This window comes from Thunnus thynnus, chromosome 4 (genome assembly GCF_963924715.1).
Source record: "Thunnus thynnus chromosome 4, fThuThy2.1, whole genome shotgun sequence".
In the NCBI taxonomy this organism is placed as follows: Eukaryota; Metazoa; Chordata; class Actinopteri; order Scombriformes; family Scombridae; genus Thunnus; species Thunnus thynnus.
In genome coordinates, this window is record NC_089520.1 from 24,632,523 (window position 1) to 24,658,163 (window position 25,641).

At 40.2% G+C, this 25,641-nt stretch overlaps 2 protein-coding genes across 2 annotated transcripts; both read left to right on the plus strand.

Annotated features, from left to right (window-relative positions):
* Positions 1 to 2,398: 2,398 nt before the first annotated feature.
* On the plus strand, positions 2,399 to 7,545 carry LOC137181813 (heme transporter hrg1-A-like). Its single transcript, XM_067587846.1, has 3 exons — positions 2,399 to 2,864; positions 5,914 to 6,081; positions 6,200 to 7,545. Exons 1-3 carry the CDS (start codon positions 2,735 to 2,737, stop codon positions 6,334 to 6,336), a joined length of 435 nt encoding a protein of 144 aa, XP_067443947.1. The 5' UTR covers positions 2,399 to 2,734; the 3' UTR covers positions 6,337 to 7,545.
* A 9,848-nt stretch (positions 7,546 to 17,393) lies between these two features.
* Positions 17,394 to 25,623, plus strand: LOC137181816 (twist-related protein 2-like). Its single transcript, XM_067587851.1, has 2 exons — positions 17,394 to 20,206; positions 25,123 to 25,623. The coding sequence occupies exon 1, from the start codon at positions 19,293 to 19,295 to the stop codon at positions 19,863 to 19,865; it is 573 nt and encodes a 190-aa protein (XP_067443952.1). The 5' UTR covers positions 17,394 to 19,292; the 3' UTR covers positions 19,866 to 20,206; positions 25,123 to 25,623.
* The last annotated feature ends 18 nt before the right edge of the window (positions 25,624 to 25,641 follow it).

Genomic DNA, 25,641 nt, shown 5'->3' on the forward strand with positions numbered 1-25,641 from the left:
CTCAAAAATGTGTTTTTCTTCTTGTTCCTACATTTGGATGTGCAGAATGATGCACAGAGTGCAGAGTTTGACTGTTTTCACATTCATCTGCTGAAAGTGGAAAGTTTCTTTGTGCTCACTGAAAATCTGAGTTAAAGGTGCAGTAAATGACATTCAGCCTCACTGGATGTCAGCAAAGAACTATTTGCTGTATAAAGATATAGTGGAGTAATGGTGACCTGAGCAGTGAATGAAGTCACACTCCCTCTGTGTGTGTGTGTGTGTATAGTGTCATCCGAGTTTCTCTGTTCTTTGTTTTGGTTGCTGCACCAGCCGCGTGTGTACATTAGTGCATGTGAGTCCCTCCTCACCCTTCATGTGTCTTTCCAAGATGGCGACCGCGTTCTCACATTACAACTAAACAGTACAATTAAATATGTTTCTGAAAACATTTGAGGCGAGAAATAGGCAGTGTTGAGTTTGACACACGAGTAAATGGCACACGTTTGTTGTGCTAGATGTTGGTGCTATAGTGTGACATCTAGTGGCTGAATGTCATGTATTGCAACTTTAAAGGCGTGTACCTACAAGCAGGTTATGTGACATCACAACTGGTTCGGAGCCAATTGTGGTCCACTGTGAAACATAATTGTGATGTGGAAATGTGAAGCCTCCAGTGCACAGACAATAAAAAAATTGACTTTATGGTGAAGTAGAAAACATCTTGTATCCATCATTTAGACTTTTGAACTGAAAAATATTTACATATTCATTTTAATGAGGGAGAAGGGGGAGACATAATTTTATGGATTTTTAACAAGTTAATTGAACATTTTTGTGGAGAATTCATATAATACACAAATTATTATTCCAAGCAGATGATTTTAAAACCTGACTGGAGGGGATCTTTATTCTTTAACATTGTGTTAGCTGCATGATACTTCATGACTTGGCCTGATGCCTATAAACATGACTTGAACAGATGACAATCTTCAGATGTCCGCTACAGAAAATGAAATATTATTTCTGTTTGGGGTCTCAGAGACCCCACGGTGGTGAAATAATAATAATAATAATAATAAATAAAGTTAAAATGTCCTAATCTATTAATAACTTTTATGCAAACAAAAGAATATATATTTGTGCATGCATAGTTAATACAACATATAAAACAAAAGGTTCACAATATTTCAAGTCTGGCTTAAGTGTCAGTAACAGTCAGGTGTCCATATGAACACAAAAAGATGTTTTCCTTGCTGTAATCATTCCTCCTTTGTTCATACTGGTAATTAAAAGATCTCCTTCAAATATGCTTTCAATGTAAGTGATGGCAGCCAAAATCCACAGTGTCATTTTGTGCAAAAATGCATTTAAAGTTGATCCGAAGCTTATATGAGGCTTCAGCAGTCTGAGTTAGTCAAGTGGATATCTGCCACATTCAGTCTCTTTATCATCAGATTCCCTCTTTGTGTTTCCTCAGACAGTGTTTCCCTGTTGACCTGCGGTGGAAGTATAGTAACAAACAACAGGGACTTTGGCACCAAAAACCCTGTAACGTTGAAAGATATCTACTTGATTTGACTAATCTGGACAGCTGAAGCAGCTTCATATTAGCCTAAGATAAACTTTTAAGTACATTTTTGCACAGAAGGAGGCTTGTGCATTTTGGCCCCCATCACTTACATTGTAAGTGCATTATGAAGGGATCTTCTAATGGTCAGTATGAACAGGAGGAATGATTATGGCAAGAAAAACCTGTTTAAGTGTTCATTGGGGCTCCTGACTGTTTTAAGACAGACTTGAAAAATTGTGAACTACTGTATTGCTACTATATACCTCTAAACAGGTAGTGAGTAGAGTGCATTTTAACTTATCTACACTTTATAATACTTTCCATCACCAATGATATAATTTGCTGTAATAACGTTTAAATTCCCATCATTCAGTTTAGGTCAAATTTGTACCCATGACAGCTGAAAACCTCTCAGTCACTAATACAAATCTGCAATATAATTTATGTAGATCCCAAATGTTCCAAAAATGACTTGACTGCATGTCGTTATAGTATTGTATTGACATTTCTGCCCTCCTGTCTGACTGTAGGCTGATTTTGCAATCGGTATGTTAAACTTAGACTAGCAGTTAAACTAGGGGACACCTTCAACCTGAGGAGGGGTCACTGGTGTTTAGCTGAGGGCTGGAATAAAAACATTCACAAGACAGACAGACGACCGGCCCGTAAACAATACAGTAACACTGAAAAAGAGAGGTTTCACCAACTCAAGTTTCCCTCTGCTGCAGACATGTGGAGGTGGTAGACGTGTTCATGTTTCCTCCTACAGGGGGCGCTGAGTTCACCCACCATGTGAGATGGTCGCAGGATTTCTTTGGTTAAAATTAGATGACGTAGGGCGCAATGTGTTTTTGAGGCTGGACAGAAAAAAAAGACAACACTTCTGTTTTAGAAACGCGTTGTCATGTTTAGCATTTATTAACCATTAGTCAGCAGGACTCACACATTGAGTCACGTTTTGTCCTCCTGCCCGTTCGCAGATTGACCGGATACAGTTGTTTTAAGATCACCAGCTCGCTGCTCTCTCTCTCTCTCTCTTTCTCTCTCTCTCTCTCTCACTCTCTCACTCTCTCTTTCACACACACAGACACACACACACACACACACACACATTCTCGGTTGTCGTCTTGTCGAGCTTGTTGTGTCTCTGCTTTCCCCCACACCGGTGTTGTTTTTGTGACAATGGGTGTAAATAAGACGTACATCAGTATCGGCTATGCCGTGGTCGGTGTGATAGTGGGGTTTTCTGTTTTCCTGACGTGGACCATGTCGTTCAGACAGCCGTGGACTGCAGCCATGGGAGGACTGTCAGGTAAACACCACACCACTGTCTGTCTTTAACCATATACATTACATGTGTGTGTTTTTGCATAGAAAATCTGTCTTATGCATGTTTTTATTCCAGCTCTCAGCTAAACACCAATGACCCTCCTCAGGTTGAAGGTGCCCCCTAGTTTAACTGCTAGTCTAAGTTTAACATGCTGATTGCAAAATCAGCCTACAGTCAGCCAGAGAGGCAGAAATGTCAATACAACACTAACAATGACATGCAGGCAAGTCATTTTTGGAATATTTGGGCTCTACATAAATTCCGTCGCAGATTTGTGTTAGTGACTGACAGGTTTTCAGCTGGTCATGTGTACAAGTTTGACCGTAACTGGCTAAATGCCACTGTAGGGAATTTAAATGTTACAGGAGCAAATTATATCATTGGTGATGGAAATTATTATAAAGTGTAGATAAGTTAAAATGCTCTCTACTCACTGCCTGTTTAGAGGTATCTAGTAGTAAGTTTTCCTTTGTTATAACATGTTATGCCTGAAATTTTAAAGTACAAGTTCACAATTTTTCAAATCTGTCTTAAAGCAACAGTCAGGTGCCCAAATGAACACTGAAATAATGGTTTCTTGCGTAATCATTCCTCCTGTTCATACTGACTATAAGAAGATTCCTTCATAATGCACTTACAATGTTAGTGATGGGGGACACAATCCACAAGCCTCCGTCTGTGCAAAATTGTACTTAAAAGTTTATCTGATGCTAATATGAAGCTTCAGCCGTCCAGATTAGTCAAATCAAGTAGATATCTATCGATGTCTTTTTAATGCCAAAGTCCCTCTTTTTGTTACTATACTTCCACAGTTGAGCTGTCAACGGGGAAACACTGTCTGAGGAAACATAAATAATTTGATGCTAAAAAGACTATAAATGTGGCAGATATCCACTTGATATGACTAACTCAGACTGCTGAAAGCTTCAGATCAACTTTTAAATGCATTTTTACACAAAATGTCTGTGTGGACACACTGTGAATTTTGGCCTCAATCACTTACATTGAAATCGCATTTGAAGGGGATCTTTCAATAGCCAGTATGAACAGGAGGAATGATTACAGTGAAGAAAACCTCTTTCAGTGTTCATATAGACACCTGACTGTTGTTTTAAGACAGACTAGAAAAACTGTGAACCTATTGTTTAAGGGACCATATCAGTGTTTTGCATGTGTGTCCCCCTTATTTTTTAAAGTAAGTTCTAGTTTTTCACATTTTTGAACTGCGTTCTGTCCACTATTCAGGCAAATGTTGGTTGCTATCCTTTTAAAACCTTTACAAGTTTATTTTATACTGTTGTGAAAATGCAAAACACATTAAATTGAAGACAAATGTCAGTATTGATAGGAAAAAGTGCCACTGGGCTGAAACAACACTTCCTAGAGTCATTACGTAAGCACAACAGACTGTGTTAAGTGTCATATCCATGGATCTGACCTTTGAGCAGCTGTTTAGGTTTGCAAATTCATATCTATAACCTCTGCACTCATCCGTTCACAGGATGCGCTGTTATCTTTATTAATGGTTGTTCCCAAACACACATGTTCCAAATTAGTCAAATCAAGTCAATATCTTTCAACGTTACAGTCTTTTTGAGTGTCAAAGTCCCTGTTGTTTAAGCGACCATATCAGTGTTTTGCATGTTTTATCCTCCATATTTTTTAGAGTATGTTCTAATGTCAGTATTAATGTTAAGAAAAAAAAGGCCACTGGGCTGAAACAACTCTTCAGAGATTCATTAAGTGTGCATAATATACTGCATTAAGTGTCGTATCCATAGATCTGACCTTTGAGCAGCTGTTTAGGTTTGCAAATTTATATCTATAACCTCTGCACTCATCCGTTCTCAGGATGCACTTATATCTTTATCAGTGGTTGTTAAATGCACATGTTCCCAAGGAGCAAACTGTCTAGTTCCTTTTTTGCAGCATCATCTGTATTCTTTCACACTACTAAAGCTAGTGACCTGCATACATTAAGTTAACCCCATTCCCTGACGAACTGGCAGCAATATGAAATATTACTGATATTGTAAAAGTGGACACTCTTCCTGAAAGCTGCATTTTTATTTTCCTAAAGGAAACTGGCTGCAAATAATGTTCTTTTTTCCTTGAACAAAAATGACTTGTGATTGAATGTAGCCTACACGTTCTAGTCTATAGGCATGTGCACCTCACTGAAACACTGGGACTGAAGTTAAAGCTTCTGTCAAGTTGTTGCAGTTACAGTAAGACACAGTGAAGGTTGTTCACTGAAGCGTCACAATACTGAAGCAGTTTTAAAAAAAAAAGAAAAAAAGAAAGGGGAACATGGACAGGGAAGCGTGATTCATTGAGTCAGCAACTGGCAACATCATGCTTTGTCATGATGTGTCTGCCACTGAAAATGCACAGTCACCCTTCACACCACCAAGAGTTCATGACATCCAAACTCAGGTCAGCGGCAGTTATGTGATCAGTTAGATAGCTGTGAGTGTTGACTTTACACTTTATATGATTGTCATTTTGACAGATTTTAGTTTGTTTTCCAAACTTTACATTAATTTCAGAATGTACGAAACTTCACCACATAAACTTAACTTGCAAACACAAGTAATCAATCATTTGATCCACTTTATTTTTCTCAATTTTGACAGTCACATGTTAATACAGCTGAGAGCAGAGAGTGAAAACTTCTTGTTGGTGCACTCAGAAGTAAAGTCTACAGAGGATTTTACGCAGTAGCTTTTAAATGTGGTGATTTGCGTTTTCAGAACTTCCAGTCCCTTATTGCAATAATGATGCAACAATAAAGAAGCTAAAACCAAGAGAAAAAAGTTAAAATTTTCTGGAAGCTTTATACTCACAGTGTATAACGATTATTGCATGAAGTGTGTTGAAAACATTTGGTGTACTTTGAAAAATTAACGTGTAGTTGAAAGATCAAAAATAGGTCTTTTTAAAAAAGTGATTGATTTATGTGACAAAAGTCACATGAAAACTAACTTTTTGACTAATATTTCACCGTTTGTTTCTGTGTCTCATCCCTCAGGTGTGCTGGCACTTTGGGCCCTGATCACCCACATCATGTACCTGCAGGACTTCTGGCGGACCTGGCTGAAGGGCCTCAAGTTCTTCTTCTACATCGGGCTTTTCTTCTCTGTTACGGCGGTCCTAGCCTTTGTCACCTTCCTGTCTATTGCCATCAGAAACAAGGAGTGTAAGTCATCGTTTAAGTCCACACTGCTCTCCTGTTTCATATAACTTATGATTATATTAGTGATGTTGGTCTTCAGAGTTCTGGATGCTAATCTCTGTGTGTCCCCTCCCACCCACAGCCCTGACTGACCCTCAGAGTCTCTACCTGTCCGGCGTGTGGAGTTGCATGAGTCTGAAGTGGTCCGTCCTGCTCTCCGTGTACGCTAACCGCTACCGTAAAGAGTTCGCTGACATCAGTATCCTCAGTGACTTCTAAGGGCACTTAAACATCATACAGTAACTATACAGACTCTATAGTGCACTCACTGTGTCTCTGGCTTCCCACCATGAGAGTGATGGAGGACATTTAAGAGGAATCAGACAAGAGGCTGAAATACTTTGTGTTATGGATGAGCACTTTGATCCTGGTCACAGTGTCTCCCCCAAACCTCCTCTGATTATTTTTTATTACGTGTGCAGGATTTGATGTCGACTCGGCCACTTTATAGACGAGTCCAGCCCTGTTTTATATGACCCTTGATAGATTTTATTCTCTTACGTCTTCACTTTTCTCATATTTTGATCTGTCACGCAATTCCCTTGTGACAAAAAAAAAAAAAAAAATCCAGAATATGGGAATAGCTGCATCACAACACACCCCTCAATTGTAATTATTTGTTGCAGTTTCATGCGATGGCCACTAGAGGGTGTCACTCTTCCAACAATTATATACTGTGTGCAGAAAGCGTGTGCTTGTCATCGCTCATTTTGTGATATTGCATCTGTTTTCTTTACATTTCTGTATCAAAGAATGATGAAATAGCCTTACAAAAGAGAAATACATTTTTTTTTCCATCACAGAGATCAAAAGGTGAAATCTGTATTATCAACTTTGCATCAAGCTTATAGCAAATACAGTGTTTCAAGTTGATGTAAATCCAAGCGCTGCTTTCAGACAGCTCACCGCTGAGTGTGTCAGGTCAGCCAAAAACCTGCAGCATCAACATGAATGCTTTCATGTGCAATTCCAAATCAGCACCACATGTCCTGGTTCAATATATAACCGGACTATTAACAGGCATTTTATATGTAAAGAATCATTTTGTGTATTATATTTATCAGTGTGACAAAAAAACACTCAAAAAAAACCCAACAGCATTCGATGCCACAAGCATGAAAATGGGTGCTGCTTGGGTCTGTTGATTATATCTCATTTATTGTTTTAAGCAGTGATACCACTAATGTGCATGCTTATGTATTAATGTTGTTTGATTTAATGCTGCCCACATCAGAATAATTTACAGCGTTTATATTGTTGCTAAATGAGATTATGTTGCTGTATTTCCTTTATCTCTGTACACTACCATGTTAGAAATGAAGTATGGCATCGTGTATCCACATGTGTCTCTTGACTGAATGTAGGAATGTATGTTTGTACAAGAGTGTGTCTGAGAGTCACGTTAATAAAATATGTTTTTTGACATCCCCTCTGCATGAAATCTGAAAACACTCGTGCCCAGTGGCTAGTAACTGTTCCCCTTTTCAAGAAGGAATGTGTCGGCATCTTTCACAGTTTCTGTTCCTCCAAAACTTTTAATTCCTTTGTGCTTTTCAAAGGAACTGTGGCAGCGGAAAAACAATTTATTATTTTCTTCATAAGGCTTGTGACTTTCATGTAATGTGAGAAAGAGTCAAGGAGGCAGATTGAAGGTGTTACACATTCTTCTTCATACTAAGCCCGGGCCACGAGGGTCAGTGTTGGGCATTAGAGTGGGATTTGCGCCATGAGAGGAATGAACCACTTTTCCCACCCACCCCGCGCCACATTTATGAAGAAAAACACCCCACAGCATTGCAATCGCAACAGTAAATGCAGGGCAATAACCTGCACTTTGAAGTCAGGCAATTATTCCATCCATCCACATTTTTATTTTGTCCCTCAAAGGGAAGGTGGGGGGTTGGAGAGAGTTTTTGGTGTATGATTTTGTTAAGGCAGCTGCCTGATAGAAGGACTTTGAAGTTGATGTGAAAAATATGTGACTGAATTATTGCAGAGCTATCAGGGTTTGGTGAATTATAGCTCATTAATAGATTAATTCATAGGACAATATCTGATGGAAAATGTGTCTTAAATCTATGTTGAAGAAAAACTCACTATACTAATCTGGCATAGTGTTCCTTTATTTACAAGAACTATCAGGAACTTTGATCTTTAAGCAGCCACTATCATTATTTCACTTTCTTTGTTGCTTTCTCCTTCCTTCCTCTGTGTTTTAAGGACATTTTTGGTGGTACTTATATCTTAATTGCATTACACTGGTTTGTTTGTAAGCCCCCAGAGTCTCATTGCATCAAGGTAATTGCAATGTTGTGGTTAAATCACCATAGTAACATTTTTTATCTGGCTGTTATAAACTTCGACATTAAGAAACTGAAAAACAATCCGGCTCACTTTCCACTGAGCAAGCTGGGGGCTTTGGAACCAAATGCGTCCTATTAAGTTTATACACCAGCCTGTAAAACGTGTGTGTGTGTGTGTGTGTGTGTGTGTGTGTCTGCGTGTGTGTATGTGTGTTTGTGTGGTATGTAAAGAGAGGGAGGGGTCTCATTTTATTCAATTATGGGACTCCTTTCTACCCAAATCAAGGAAGGAAGTTGTCTCAAGTGTTGAATGCAGTCTGGCAGAGTGCGGTGAGACTGGAAACAATAGTTTATACATTGAAATAACACAAATATCCTCGACATCCTGTACAGTTTGATACTAAAGAGCCACAATTATTTGTTTTTCAAAAACTGACTTAAAATCTATAACAATCAACCAACAGGAGAAATTCAACAGATGATGTCAGGATTAAAGTATCTGACGTTATTTATAGAAAACACAAAAACACACACGTTACACCTTTATGGGCATCCACCTGTCTACTCTCAGACCTGTTTATGTGTACCTGCTGACACATTAAAATGAGTAGAGACAACAGATTTTATCCTCTTTGAGGGTTAGATATTTATTACAGCATTCTTTCTGTTGGTGTTGACTGTTTATCATTGGTTTATAAAGTGGTGGTAGTAAAAGTTGCAATACCACATTGTAAAAATACTTGATTTGGAGTAAAAGTCCTGCATTCATAATTTTACTTAAAGGTACACTGCGTAATTTTTTTGTATTCAAACAAAAGCTATGTTTACATTCAGTGTTACTCACTGAGGCCTTGAATGCATTTCCTTCCTCATACAACATACACATACCTCATACAAAGCTGATTTTTAAGATATTTAAAATACGACATTGTTTACGTCGATGTTTACTTGCTAGCAGTCTGGATGATAACTTCCTTTGTTGACGCATTGCTGCGTTTGTTGCCGTGTTACCGCCACCAGCTGTGAATTAGTGGATCAGCATGCACGAGTGCTAAACTCGATACAAACAAATCAGCAACCCACTTGTAAAAACATTGCTCCATAGTGCTCCTAGTGGCCAACAATTCCACATGGTACCTTTAAGTAGAAGTATAAGAGTATTAGCAACAAAATGTATTTAAAAAGTACTCATTATGTGGCAAAATGGCTCCTTTCAAAGAGTTATAGTATTGTACTAAATTACTATCACTGTTGCATTTCTGAAAAAGCTGCATTTTTATGTTATAGCTGTTTACTCACAGCAAATTTTGGCTACTTTATATGCTGCTGGGTAGTTTAATCTAGTGATATTTCGACCGCGAATGAGTCGGGCCTGCTCCCATCTGAGAACTGATTTCTTTTTCTCTTTCTTTTTATTTATTTCTTTTGTAAATTAATACAAGACAGAATAATAGGATGTTCTTTTCGCCACACTGCTCGGCTATGCACGCTCCATGCACTGACTGAATTTTGTGTTGATGTGTATGTGCGTGCGACCAATCACATGTGATGACATGAGACAGACATCATACCACCAGGTTGAAAGCAGGTGGGGGGCATTTTTAACACTGCCCTGTGCAATAGTGGTTGATATTTTTGCATTATTTAAGGTTTTTATACCAAATGTAATATAAAATTATGGTATTCTGGAAATGAGAAGGTTTAGTATAATCACATTGAATAATTTAAGTGATATATGTGCACACACACCAGTCATAGGTCAAAACATTGCTAAATTTGGCTGAATTATAAAAGCCAGAAGTGGGACTAAATGAAGAGCCGTTTGGGAGCCGTAAGAGCCGGCTCTTATTGCTGAGCTGAACCAAATGATCTGGCTCACTAGAAAGAGCCTGAATTCCCATCACTAGTTTAATCTATGACAGTGCATCATATTTTATAAACTGGCCACATGTTTTGTATGAAAAAGTGTGATTTAGGAACTATATCTGTCAAATAATTGTAGTGCTAAAGAGCACAATGTTCCCCTTTGAGATGTAGTGTACCATAAGTACAAAGTAGCACAAAATGAAAATGCTCACGTAAACTAAAAGTATTTTACAGACTGTACTTATGTGCAGTACTAAAGCACATGGTAATGTACTTTGTTTCTTTCTACCACTGATAAAAGGTGAACAGGTTTGACTGTGAATCGTGCTGAGCGTGAAAAGGACATCGGTACTAATGATACAAAATTGAAGCATTAGATCTAAAAAAGGAAGCGTCAAAGAGAAAAAAAAAGCTAAATGAAAAGAAAACATCTTGAATTGGTAGAGAACCAGATGGCCTCTTTGACATTAAGAAGCCGCTTTGGCATTTTAAGAAGGCAGTCCCAGAATGATTTCCGAGGAACTTCCGCAAAGCGTGGTACAAAGCCCACAGATATTTAAGCAATATCCATAGCAATTTACTGTTTTATTTACAAACTGAAACATATGTTTCTAGACCTTTGCAGCCTCCCTCCCTCCCGTCCCTCCTTATTACCACGCTGATTTACTGCTGCAGGATTTCTCCCACACTATTTGCTTCTTTCCTCCCTCATTCTCTCTATCTGTCTATCTTTATCATCTTCTCCCATCACTCCTCAGTCAGTCAGACCTTTTTATGTCGCCTCCGGTGCAGCCTGTTAACAGCACAGTAGATACCCTACCTTTACACTCAGGCATTGTTTTTTTCCTCCTCTGACTCTTGTGTTTCTGTGTGCGATGCTGTCTGTGCCTCTGGGACCACTGCGAGCTCGCATCTGAAACATTTTAGGGAGACACATATTTGCTGTTTTAGAGCACAAAGGGATATGCCATGGCAGAGGCTGTTTGAAGTGGCTTCACAGGGGGAACCAGAACCAGAGCGAGGGATTTGAGAAACCATAAAGAAACGTTAGCGCAATGTAACTTTGGTAAGGTCATCTAATCTAATGGAAGTGGGGATTGATTCAATGTGAAGGCGTACTCCTTTGAAGCTGGCTGCTGAGCTCTGTTGATGTTTCTAATGCAATAGCTCTGTTCTCCTCTGTACCTTGCAGACAGGGCTTCACTGTACGTTTGACAGGAGTGGATGCGTGACAGTGTCAAATCCTGGAGATCCTATGTTGACACTGCTTCCAGGAACCGGTATTTGAAGTGTGACATATTAGATAGCACCGTTTGACTCCATGACAGGCTCCTTATCTGAAGAAATTACCCTCAAATTGATTTGTGGTTTGGAGTTGAGAAAGAGTTGTGTTCATGGAGGGCCAAAATGGTGTTTTACTTCCTTTTATATCAAGAATTTCAAGATATTCAGAGTTGATCCTACATTTTTGAAGGCTTATGATAAAAATCAGGACCCAAACACGTTATGTCCGTGTTCCACAGAGACTGAGCAGAGAGTGTACTTTAATATTTTCATCATGGTTTTAATTTCCTTTTTATCCACAACCTTTAACGACTCTGATTTGGTCACCGTATCTGTTTTGATGGCAGCATTCAGGTGCAGAAAGTTTTGTCAAAAGTTCTCCTGTAAGCAACAGCCTTGTGGCTCAATAAGCTCGTTTGCGAAGTTCACGCTAAAACAGGATTTTCCAGCCCAAAGGGCCGCATGGTCAGCCTATCTGCTGACTCACTGACAGTGTTATTAGTGTTTGCAAAGAAAGTGAAGCTAACATGTTGAATTTGAACAGCCAACTCAGCAGTGAAAATGGCTTTCATGTGATGATTTGCTATAAATAGTGCTGGATCACATCAGTGTCTTACTATGTGGCTGATTGGAGTGGTTTTCATGTAAAGTGCAGATCATGATAAAAATACAAATATCTGTTCTTTTTATGCACTTAGAGGTTCCTGTCCAACTGTACTTCTTATGTGTTCCTCTGTTTCACATTATCACATGCACACGCAGACCATATGTCCTGCTGTTTACACATATGGACATGATGCAACATGCAAGCAACCTCTCTCTCTCTTTCTTTCTCTCTCTCATACACACACACACACACACACACATCACTTTTTACTTAACTTATAACTGATCTACAAAGCATTAGTGTATGACGTATTAATCATCAATAAAGCTGTTAGTTATGACTTTTAAAGACTTTCATGTATTGCAAAATGGATTTAGATCTGTCCACAGTAGATGTGTGCTTGTAACCATCATGCATTGCTTCCTCCATGGACGTCCCAGAATGAGCCATGGGAGTTACACCCATGCTGCTCAGCGCACACCAGCCCAGCATGCCGTATCCCCAGCTCAGCTGTGAGCTCCACTGGGACTGTTTGTAATGTGCCATGGATGGACCCCAGCACTTAAACACTGTAATCAGAGCCAGGGCAGGATATTAGCTAAATTACACATGAAAGCAGGGACATTTGAAGGAAGCTTGAGCACTAAATATTATGATAAATTACGGCCTAATGCGAGAAGATAAGTCACAGCGAAACAAGAATAATACAGGCAGGCACGCAGCAGGGGAGGGAAGTGTTTTTAATGTGAGATGGTGCTTTTATATTTGAAAAACATTTATGTTTAAAGTACGTATAAACATTTTGACAGAACGATCTCACCTCAGGGTCCACTTAGTAGCCGTTCTGGAGCTTTTGATTGTATCACAAGATCTTCAGCAGATGGAGTTTGTCATTTGTCATGGAATCGTAGATCCATTTTTCTGAGTACTTTAAAGCCCCTGAAAACCTGGTACCATATTGTGAGTATTTCTCTATAAACATTAAATATTCATGACACAATCAAAGTTAAAGTTTGTAAAAACATCCTGTTATGACTCGTTAAGAGTTTAACTATCAAAAAAAACAAAAAACAAGTTGATCTGCTTCAGCAGGACTGTGTGGCAACATAAGCAAACAACCAACCGACAGTCATCACATTTTGATTCGCGTAAGAAGATAATTAGGATAAGAGGTTTTCAGGGCCTTTAAAGCCCCTTGAAATTTGGCTTGAATAAGTAAAAATGCATAGCGATAGAGTGCAACATCATACTAAGAAAACCACACCCACCAGAGGGGAAAACAACCAGTGCCATAATATGCAATCGAGGGCTGAAATGCTAACAAAATGCCTGTAGCTTGCTAAAAACATTAGATTTCAGCATGTCAAAGGATTATTTTAGCACCATATGTCTACCAGAGAGGAAAAGGTAGTTTGTAGCATATGCTGAAACTCGTGTCATTGTATGTGCTTAGACACAATACATGAATGCAAGGGCTGGCATCATGTCTACAGTAGAGATAGAACAACTGTATAGCAAACTCCACTACATAACAGGCTGGCATGACACTTTTCACAGCTGATATGGCCACTACAGTTTGTAAACATAGGCAGGAAAATTACAGGCACAGACATATAATCATTTCCCATTCAGGCTCTTTTTACTGTTAGCATTTCAGCTGAATGCAGGTTAGCTATTCTGTGATATAACATCTATTACAAACACTGCATACCTTTCAATTAAACCGCTGTTCTGTTTTTACATTTATATGTGTTCTCTGTGACTAGCAGCGTGTCCAGGTATATGTGTCATTTTTATGGTGTGTGCAGCTCAGGTCGAGACTTTCTCTCCCACCACACAGCACACAGTCCTGTACCCGCTTTTGTCTTCTTAAAGGCTCAGTTTTTCAGTTCGGCAGCTTATAAAAACTTAGTTCTGGGTTCTTTACCCTGCTGGTAGTGCATCCCATCACAAAGCAGCTTTTAGGCATTTTTCTGTTTGCTAGGAGACAGAAGTGACAAGGAGGCACTTTCACACAATACAAATTCGACGGAGAGTGATGAATTGTTTACCCCTCCATGGTGGGCAGGACTTATTTGCGCTCTGTCTCTATATATGATATCAAAGTTGAGTGTCTCATTAAGTATCCACAAAAATCTGAGGGAAAATAAATGTCCATAACTATTAAAAACCCTGGTTCAAAAAATAGCTCATTTTGCTGTTTAGACCATTTCTCAAGACTGTGTAGGCATGGCAGATCATGTTTTGATTGACACCTGCACCGGCTACTGGGGTCTGGCTAACTACAGTAGCTGAGACTGGGTTTCCATGGTGTGCTTACTCACTGAGCCTCGCCTCCAACATGGTAAATATACTACATTTATTACATGCACCATTATCACTAAAGGAGGCAGAGGACTAGCTAAGGGAAGCCATCGCTAACTGCTAAGCTAAAGTCACGAGCAGATTTGAAAAACATCTAAACAACTGTGTGATTAGAGAGAAAGTCGCTGATAGAAGAAGAGTGTTGAGAGTGCTAAAACAGAACTAGTGTACATTTAATTTAATTAGCTGCAGTTGAGATGCTTAGATGCTACCAGTGACACAGAAACTCTGGCAACTGGAAATGAGACAATACGCTTACCGCAGCACGTCACGTCATTTATGATTGGTTTGCGGACTTAATTATGTAATTTTCGTGATAAATGTCTGAGCGTAACCACGCCCAATTCAAACCCAATATCAGGAATGTTTACAAACACTTAAATGACAATATTTTGAATTTGGATTGAAACTAATTTCTAATACTTTTTAGACGCTTATTATCATGTACATAAGACCCTAAATTACATAGTTAGAAGGCTATTGTGGATTTATGTTTCCAGTGGCTTTAAGGACTTCTCATAGAGGTTGGAGCTTTGTAATCTCTTTTAGTAGTAGTAGTAGTAGTAATTTATTTCGGTTGTTATTAACAGTTCAAGAGGAATGCACATAGAGATAAATAAATAACAGTAAGGCATTAAATTAAAAGGAAAACAACAAAAAATATTAACTAAGAAGGTGTAGGCTTAAGTTTCACCTTATCATAGCTTTCCTTTTTACATTCTAATAGGCAACTCTTTCACTTCTAGGTTTAGGCTACACAAAAACAAAACAAAACAGAAACAAAACCAAAAGTTCCAAACATTTCATACACAATATGATCATTCCTCAGTTTTATATTTGTTTACCAAAACCGAACGGAAACAAAAAGTTCAAAAACATTTCATACTCAAAGATGGTCATACCTTAGTTTTAGTTTTTTGGATTTGTCATTTCAAATGTCAGACTTCAAATAATAGTTTGATATTCTGGGAAATTTCTTTTCGCTTTTCTTGCCGAGAGTTCGATGAGAAGATCAAAGATTGATGCCACTCTCAGACATGAGAGTGGCATCAATCTTCTCGTCGAAATCTTGGCAAGAAAGCAGGTTTTCCAAAACGTCAAACTACTTCTTTGATTCATTAACTAGAAAAGGCAGGTGAGGATTCATTCTGTGTTTAGTAATGATAACTTTGAGCTTTTAACCTTTTTTTTAAAAATCGACACCCACACTCAGTTTGCAGCAGACCTGCTTTTCATCCACACCTCTTGTCTCATTATTAGTTTGCAAGCTTTCCCCTCCTTCACCCCAACCCAGCCCCATCACCCCCATCCCCCACCTTCCATGCACCTTCACCCCTCAGCTCCCCACCCCGCTCCTCCCGAACCCCTCTAAGTGGATACCCCACAGGAAGGGCTTCTCCAGGGGGGAAATGGGTCCCAGATGTCTGCCTTTGTGCCACTATAGGCTCCCCGGGAGGGATGGAGCCGTGGAAGGATGGGTATGAGGAGGGGGCGGGGGGGGGGGTGAGGAGGGGGAGGAATGTGCTGTGTGCAAACATCAATAACAGCAGCCAAGAGGGCGAAGAAACTCTCAGGGTGAAGGTGAGGAGGAATTTAATGATTGGTTCCTTTTGTCCAGCCAGTATAGATTTCCAAACACATCACTTATGATTGGTCACACTGCCGTGCTCCTACCAGCTGAGTACGTCACCGAGGCACTTCGACCTTTCGCCGTATGACGGTAATCGAATTGACTGCATTACGAACTTAAAAAAACTATTTCCCCCCCCCTCCACCTCCACCCCCTCTTTTTTTTTGTTCCTGGAGCACTTCAAAAGTTTCAACATGGCCGCTCCTCAGTGCAGTGTTTCAGTTCAGACCAAACCATATGGCGGAGAGACAGAAACAGACAATACATCGGTCTTCTTTGATATCCAAGCACCCCTGTGTGCACGTGTAAGCCTATATATATTGATATATATTGATATATCTATGATCTATTTTCAGCACCAGAAAGAGTTAATTATGACCCCCGTGGAAATAAAACGAAGAAGAGAGCAGGGCCTGAGTGTTTAGTGAAACATTATGTCAAGACTCTGACAAGGAAATGAAATGTGCAACATCAATCAGCCTATGAGGACAGAGATCAAACGAGCCTCCACACTCCTGCATCTGGTTCTGTTTGGACAGCCTCACTTTTTTCCCCCTTCTCCCTCTCCTTTCTTGTCCTTTTCTTTTCCCCTTTTCTTATTCTTCTCCCATTCTCTCTCTTTTCTCCCCTCTGTTCTTCTGTGAAACGGTCGTGCCACGACATTCCTGTTGGCCCACTCGTTTCGTTAGCTCATTTTTTCCATGATGGTGGCACGGACCCATGCTTTCACTAAAGGTAAGCGGCAACTCCCGAGATTAGCCTCAGCAACAATGACTTTCCTGTCCCTCCACTGTCTCCACCAGAGCTCCCAATAAGCCCAATTCTAATACCAGTTAATCCTGGAGTTGACTTGGCCTGTTATGTAAATACAACCTCATATAATTCACTGTCTCCCTGCTTTGATGGCCAGATGAGGTTTTTTTTTCTTCTTCCGAGTTGATTGAACCCAACTGGGATCGAGCTACTTTCCGTTCAGTGTCGCTCTCTGAATGAAATGTAAACCAGTGCAATCACGGGGCTCATCAAAAATCTTCTGAGCCGCTCTCCTTACATACAGTCCTTCACATGCTGCCGCAATCACACCCAATTGTTGGCTAGAAGCTGTCAAGCACCGTGTCAAAAATGATGTGAGGTTCAGTTACAACCCATGAAAATTTTGTTGGTAAGTACCAGTTTCTACTAAAATGTCTCATCTGCCTGTGTCTTTATGAAATGTCTCTTGACAGCGGCTCAATTTCAATTCAATCTGTTTTGGAAACATGAAAGATTGTAAAGAAAAAAAAAGCTAATGTTTGGAGGTGTTGAAATGGGAAGGCTTCTATTAACTATGCTATCACCAAAAAGTACATTTCTGCTAAATTCAGTGGAAAACCTCACCGCAAGATTTCTCTGCAATGATGCACATGTGAGTCACTCAAGTGGTGACGCATGAAGGTATAAATGGACACAATGATGGGAAACTGATTTAGATCTAAAGGTGGTCTTACACAAGATTTAGTAATTTGTCCAAATTGTAGGTCGCTCTACTCTTGGTGTCCTCAACAAGTTCAACAAGTAAAATCCCAACGCAGATTGAACAAACATGACCCCGAGCTATGCGCTGTCAATTTTTTCAGGAGGACCTGCCTGCTGTGTCATGACTGCCAGTGTGTAGAAAATGTGTTTAAGTGGCTGCAGACCCATTTTGGTTCGCGGTGTGGAGGTGGAACATGTGTTGGCTCTGCCTTGAGGCCATGTTTGGCACAATTAGGTGCTCCCTCACCTCTACAGACTGAGGTCACTGGGCCACTGAGGTCAGGGGTTATTTAGGGTCCTGTCTGCGCTACCTTTCCTGAGCCAACATGAAGGAGCAGGACAGCTGATGTCAGCTGTGATGTTAGAGGTGTTTGTTCATTAAACACTTTTCTAAAACAAGCACAGGTCTGGTGTTAGATCATGAATGTCTTAAGATGTGTTCAGTGTAGTTTACAGAGACAGTTCTTTGTCAGAAAAAGACTCATCTTGTGAAATTCTTTCCAGAATGCGTGCTTGCACAACCTCACATTTTCTCTCAGATCTACTGAAAGCCGCTGCGGCCAAAAGAGATTTACGAAAAATCCTTTTTTTGGTTTGCAGGACTTCACGGTCTGTCATGGCAAAATTTATAATTTGTGCCATTTATAAACATAAATTCCACATCATAATGTGCATTAACCTATAAATCCCTCCTTCATTCTTCTAATCCGCAGTATTTTCATTGACTCGGTCCATGTTGTGACCCGTGGTTTAACAGATTTGTTTTTATATCTCGTTATCAGCATGATAAAGATCATGGAAGACAAATGTTATTGTGAATTCACACTTGTTCACATGATAAAGGGAAAAAAGACAAATTTTTAGCAGTATATCAACGCATATGATTTATGACCGTTATGCACATTCACTGTAAAAATAAAAAAGCTTTCAAGAATGTATGTTCATAAAAATACCCTACAAAATGCTTAACATTAAAGCTTATACTGATGACTGTCAGAAATAAAAGGTTTAGATTGATTTCTGCCCCAATAATGGATTTGATGAACGGGAAGGCAGACACAAGGGTGCATGCGGACTGACACTCCAGCCTAAATCTGGAACCCATAAAGCCTCAGACATCTCTGCAACATTAGACAGAGCACTTCTTATTGGCCGAGAGGACCACTTACCCCCTTCCTTCATCACCCGCCCAGCTAACGCACACTTGCTGCTTTCCTGCCTGGCTCAGGCTGGACCACGCCTTCTGGAAGTTTGCTGAGCCAATGAGAAGTGCCCGCAGGCCCTGGGTTAGCGTTTGGGTATAAAAGGGGCGGAGGTGGACCTGCCTGTCAGATGGTTTGTTGTTGTTCTGTCTGCCAGGTTGAGAAGGGAATGTGAAAGCGAGAAGTTTAACAAGGTAACCAGGAAACAGGACAGCCACAGCGACGTTCAAGCCAATGGAGATTCAGCAGCCGTAACTTTCGTTGACGGAGGACAAGACTCTTCTTACACAAGCTTGTCAAGTTCAGGTTTGTAACTGCTGTCAGAAAGGCTGAAAAGAGAAAAAAAAGCCTTACAGCATCCTGTCTTTGCAGTGGAGTTTGGAAGGTTGTCAGTGGACGGTACAATGAGAGAAGAGGTGTCCTGCACCAACTCCCCTGAAGGAGGGATGGGGGCCAGCGAAGAGGAACTGGAGAGAGGATCGAAGAAGAGCCTCCAAGCAGGAAATCGAAAACGCTCCCCTTACCCCAAGAAAGACAGCCTCGGTCAGACCGAGGAGAGCAGCACCGGCAGTCCCAACAGCCTGCTGCCGTCTGGGCCAAAGAGGTTGAAGAAGAGCCCTTCAACAGTGGTGACTCTTGCTCCCACGTCGCTGGGCCCCAGGCCGGACCAGCCCTTCGAGGACCTCCACTCTCAGCGCGTCATCGCCAACGTGCGGGAGCGTCAACGCACTCAGTCCCTGAACGACGCCTTCGCCTCTCTACGCAAGATCATCCCCACGCTTCCTTCAGACAAGCTGAGCAAGATCCAGATCCTTAAACTGGCCTCGCGCTACATCGACTTCCTCTACCAGGTGCTGCAGAGCGACGAGATGGACGCTAAGCTGGCCAGCTGCAACTACCTGGCCCACGAAAGACTGAGCTACGCCTTCTCAGTCTGGAGGATGGAGGGGGCCTGGGCCATGTCCACCAGCCACTAGGACCCCATCACACGTCTCTCCTAAACCCTCTCGTGTCCACATCTCCACCCCACCGCCTCTGTCTGTGTTTGCACCCCATTCATGACCTCTGAATTCTTCCCTTTTGGTCTGATCTTAATCTTGTTTTATCTCAAACCTTTGCATACGTTGCTCATCCTGCTTGATCTATGTGCTCCATGATAGTTCACTCCACCTCTACACCAGCTTTAACAACAATGGTTGGATCTAAAACCTTTCACAGTTCACCCTGTTCCCCTCCATTGTTTCCACTCCCACTGCTCTCCCTTGTCTGTCCCACAGTTTAGTCCAGTGCAACAAGACGCTTCACTGCAGCCCCTCAGGTATGTACACACATGCACAGACACACACACGCACACACAGATACACATGCATAAACCACACACACACACACACACACACACGAAAACATACTTCTGGATTCTCCATGTCATCAGCAAATTGACGTGAATATACACGTTCAATGTGTCAAAATAGTGCAAGAGTGCTTCAGTACGTTATTTGTAGCCGTTCAGCTCGACAAATAAATAGCGATAATGCACTGAACAAACGAAATACATTAGCAGGAACTAAAAACATCTGCAAATCTGTGGCGGTCACTCAAAAGCAAAAATAAAATAAAAACATGAACAAATACATTTACGTATGTTCTATGTTTTGATTTTATAAATCAACTGGGAGACACAAAGCAAAAACGTTCTCTCACAGACTAAAGAATTTGGAGCACATTAGTTCCTATGAAGTTCAGCGAGGAGACAATAATTGAGCACAGAATATTTACTTATTTATAAGCAAATAATAAAACCTCTCTAGAAATGTAAACAATTAAAATGTGTTTGAGTACAACACATCAACCCATGCTGAGTAGGCCTCCGTTTCCAGGAGTTTGATATTTACAACTATGACTTTTTAAAACTTTGTGTTCAGATGTATAAAGACACAAAGAACAAAACAAAACATCTAATCACTTTGTGGAGGTGTAGTTTTTGAAATTTTGAATTTCTACTAAAATATGCAAAAAACAGTATTTGAAGGTGTAAAATTATATTTTATAAAAACTAAATCTGAACTACACTGTAATAGAAAGTTCAGTATCTTTCAGTAGATTTAATAATACAGCTGCAAATCATTAAAATCTAATTCCAGTGATCTTATTTCAATAAGTTTCAAATGATCTTCAGTTGTTCCATGGAACAAAATTATTTTTGATCCCAGATCATTAGAACTGCTACATGTATTTTATTATTAGCATTACTTTTGGCACATTTTTAATACATAGCGCACCCTTAATTATTAGCTGGTGGTTTGTTGGTTGTCCCATAAAACTGATATAAATGTTATGTAGCTCAGAAAACACGAAGTAAGTTGTCAAAGCAAATGTTGATTCTGTGTCGGTGTGTAAATTATGCTGCCATTTTGGGCAGGAACCTCTAAAAAGAAATGTCAATCTTAAGAGACCATCCTTGTTAAATAAAGTCCTCGAAATGTTTATATAAAGACTAAAAATCAGATCCAAGCAAGCTTGAGCTCACAGCCTGAATAGAACCTTTCACAAATACAAAATGTTTTACATAGAATTTACGAAATAATTGAAAAATTTAATACAACAGAAATAAGATAAAAACAAGTCCATTAAGTAGTAAAAAGAAATAAAACAAATGTTTGTATATTCTTTTGATACATCCAGTATATGAACATCTGCCTACATGTATATAAACCTTTTGTAAATAAAGTGTTTTATATATAAACAGGAACAACTCTTCTGTTTTTTGAAGCCTTGACCACAGTAAATCACACGAATAACAAAACTGTAATAACGATGTAACTTGGATAAAATATAATGAAAGGTTGAGCAGAGATTTAAAGAGAGCTGCTCTGAGCACGTTGGCGTTTTCACTTTATTAACTAAAATGAACTAACAGCATATCATCACCGTGATCTAAACTCTCCAGGTCCAGTGTTTGACAGACCTCTGATGTATTTAAGACAAATGTTTTCCTCCAGAATCTGCAGGATCGACTTCACACAGGGACTGTTTTTTTTCAGCCATTTTAACAGACACCAGATTCCCGCACAGGTACAGCATGAAAGGAGGGAAAGAAAGGGAGAGTGAAGTGAAAAAAGTGGAGGCACATCTCTCTCTCTCTCTCTCTCTCTCTCTCTCTCTCTCTCCCCTGCAGCCTTGCCCTCTCTCCTCAGGATCTTGTATCCAGTGTCGTGCAATCAGGCCCCGCCGGGGCCCAGACAAGCAGGAACCTTTAGATTGGAAACAGTTGTGAGGTATTAGGAAGGTGTGTGTACCGGGGTGAGGGTCAGGCACACTGGCCTGTGTAGCCTGTGTCAGCACGTGTACATGTGTACTGGTGTGTGTTTGTGTAGTTGTTTGTAGTGAGCTGTAATTAGCTGTGCAGCAGCGTGCACGAGCATGTGTGTGTGTGTGTGTGTGTGTGAACAAATCTGCAGATTAGCAAACAGGAATACGCTTACAGATATAGTTTCAGCGATTTTGATCTGTCTTGTCTCCTGGTTTTAGTTTTTTAGACTTTATGGTTGAACTTCTGCCGTCAGGAACATTGACAACATCCATGATTTGAATCAAAAAGAGTGATGGGATGAAATATGATTAGTTGCAGAGACGGTGTAGAGATGAATGTGTGTTGATGTGCTGGAGGGAACACACACTTTTCCATTAGCTAGATGATAGGTAAAGGTAAACACATTTCAAACAGACACTAGCACAGATCTGCGAGCAGATGAATAAATGACTTTACAAACACGTTATTTACTGCGCAGGAATCAGTGAGTCAGAAGTAATGCGAGTGCTTTGAAGTATTGATAAGAGAACACTTCAGCAGCACATAACTCTACAGTATCATATATTACACAGGCACACATTACATTGTCCAGACACACTCACACACTCACACACACACGCAGCCGCCGGCCATGTGCGCACTGCAGGTGTTCCACTGTTGTGTTGTTATTAAACCTCCAGTGGCCTCTGCAGTAGACGTCGAGGGCCCCAAGAGCTGCGGACTGAAAGTCAAGGCCCCAGCACGTGGAGCCGAGTGTCCTTGAATGCAACGCGGTAGTTATTACCCGCCACTTTGCCTGCTCTGCCTGTTATCATCAGCTCTGCAGGGGCCGTCACAGAGAGTGCTGGAAACTCAAGGCCTGCAACTGTCCAGAGCGTCTCCGTTTAGGAAACAGATGAGATTAGAAAGAGTCAGGAAAACTTCAAAGACAGGAAAGTGTGCATGCATGTGTGTGTCTGGAGGGTATTTTGGAGATATGTACCTGCTATAAATGATATGTAGATAGATAGATAGAAACTTTATTGATCCAGAGGGAAATTTAGGCATCCAGTAGCTTACAAGTATATCAGTATATCAGTGTATCACTCATACATGTGAATATTCACTGTGGTGTCATCAAAATATTAAAGTTGCTACCTCTTTTTAAGTTTTTTGCCCCCTTTTATCTACATGTCATCTGTGGCAGATGGTATGCCAAGGGTGGACAAAATAATAGGAACACAGTTTTTTTGTAGATTGTGTCAAAGGGGTGTTATTGAAACTTGGTGGTAATTTTTTTAATGCTGCACTTTGTGTCATGATTGTATTGAGTTGCAGTGAATTTCAAGATGGATAATCGTTTTTAACTTGATTCACACCATCAGTATACTTCTTGAAAAGCGGAAGTGAATCTAATCGTTTGTATTTTCAGCGTAGAGGAGACTTCGGTATTTTCCTTGAGAATCTATAGCATGCACACGCACAAACATGCGGACAGCTTTGTGCATTTTGATGTGGGTGTCTGTCTCAGCGTGAGAACTTCAGAATGGGGGGATTGTTCTGTTTGAGTTGGAGAAAACAATGCTCTCCTCTCTGTTTATGCTATAATCAAAATGCCTGTCACTGCTCTTTCCTCTGCCGGAACCCCTGGCTCAGCTGCATGCATGTGTGTATGTGTGTTTATGTGTGTGTGTGTGTGTGTGTGTGTGTTTTGCAGTTTGGACTGACCAGCTGTTGGATTCTACTCTGTGCATATTAAATCTCTGGCTTTCACTCCGGACTGATCTGGGACCAGATGTAAAGTCCTCTGCGGCTCATCTGCGTTTTAAAAGCCTCATCCAGAAGTTGTGGCTTCTGATAGTCATCTTTATTTTTAGAGAACCAAACTGTGAGACGGGCAGGTGGGAGGGTTGTGTATGTGTGTGTGTGTGTGCGCGCATGTGTGTATGTGTGTGTGTTGGCCTCGCTCATATAGCTGCAAGGGTAAAGAGCCATGGAGGAATGACTTCTGGTTTGACACGTAGGCAACAAAACGGCGCATAACTGAAGTCCAAAGTGCATCAGGATCTGTCAAACATGGTTCCAGTACAGCATGTCATTCACATGCACCAACAGTTCACAGAAACATGACAAATAGTTACTGTGTGACTTTAAATAAATGTTTGAATTATTTTCTAAAAATTAAAATGGAAATAAATAGCTCCAAAAGCATCTTTAAATGTACTTAGAATCCAATGTGGGAATGGTGAACTCTGCTACCACCAATAAAAACTATCTATATAGAGAGATAATTACTGAATATAAATACATTGAATGGCTATTCTAGAAAAAAATATCAACCATAAATAGGATCAAAATGAGGCTTGATTTCATGAAAATCTTTATAACTTTAAATATTGTTTGAGCAGAGATAAATGTGAGTTTAAATGAGAGTTTCAGAAGTAACTTTTGTGTAAAAATAAAAAGCAAATGCGTATGAAATTTGTTACATTACATGAAAGAGAGAGAAAAAAAAATCCTTTGTCAATTTACACGTTCATGCTTTTATGGCATAATGGAAGTCATGTGACGAGATGACACCCGCAAACATACTTCAAACCTCTGCTTGAAGGGTGGAAAGGAAAGGAAGGCTGTAATCAGGGAGAGCTGAGAATGCTCCAGATGAAATGTTTGCTACTTAAAACAAGAGAGAGGAGAAGTTAAGGAGCTGTAGGGATTTTTCCACTTTCCACTAAACAGAAGTGTTTGTTTGTTTGTACACACATTTTATAACCTCAGCACACATCTCAAGGCCTTCACTGGAGTGGGGTTTTTTTTTTTTTGTGCATTTTTGCACAAGTATGCCACCCACTTGAGACGGATGAAACACAAGTGTGAAATGTCTTCATATCTAACAACGTTAACAGTATGATGTTAACTGATCTTTGTGTTTCTCATCTTTGCAGAAAACCGACAAATGGAAAATTCTCTACACTCAAAGAAGAAACGTATTCCTGCCTCACCAGTCATCCCAACTTTTTTTTTTTTTTTTTTTTAACACTTTTCCTCTTTCTCTGGACACGTGCTCCATTCGTGACACTGAGATGTGTTCCTCCAGCTTGACTCTTTTAACAGTTTTCGCTGTGTGTTTCTGAAACACTGAACTCTGCTGAAGAGACGTGACAGTCAAGCAATGAACATTTTTGAATGAACAAAACAAGAAAAAACTTAACAGCTGGCCTGCGGTGACAATGAAACAAAATGGCTGCTGGTTTCGAATGCCTTGGGTAACACCTTGATAACCATCATCCAGCCGACTCTTCACAGCGTCTCGCATCGGATGACTCACTGCCAGACAGACATTAAGATGACTAATGATAATGGCACAGAGATGGTTAGAGGGCGGTCACAGCCAATGAATGTTTACAGCTAAAATGCTAATAAGCTAATCACTCTGGCTCTGAAAGCCCTGACTTGTGGGAAAA

Bases quoted from the DNA above. Each gene is read 5' to 3' on its own strand.
- LOC137181813 (XM_067587846.1), top strand. From the start codon at position 2,735: ATGGGTGTAAATAAGACGTACATCAGTATCGGCTATGCCGTGGTCGGT. The intron at 2,865-5,913 runs GTAAACACCACA...CTCATCCCTCAG, and splicing joins AGCCATGGGAGGACTGTCAG to GTGTGCTGGCACTTTGGGCC. The intron at 6,082-6,199 runs GTAAGTCATCGT...TCCCACCCACAG, and splicing joins TGCCATCAGAAACAAGGAGT to CCCTGACTGACCCTCAGAGT.
- LOC137181816 (XM_067587851.1), top strand. From the start codon at position 19,293: ATGAGAGAAGAGGTGTCCTGCACCAACTCCCCTGAAGGAGGGATGGGG.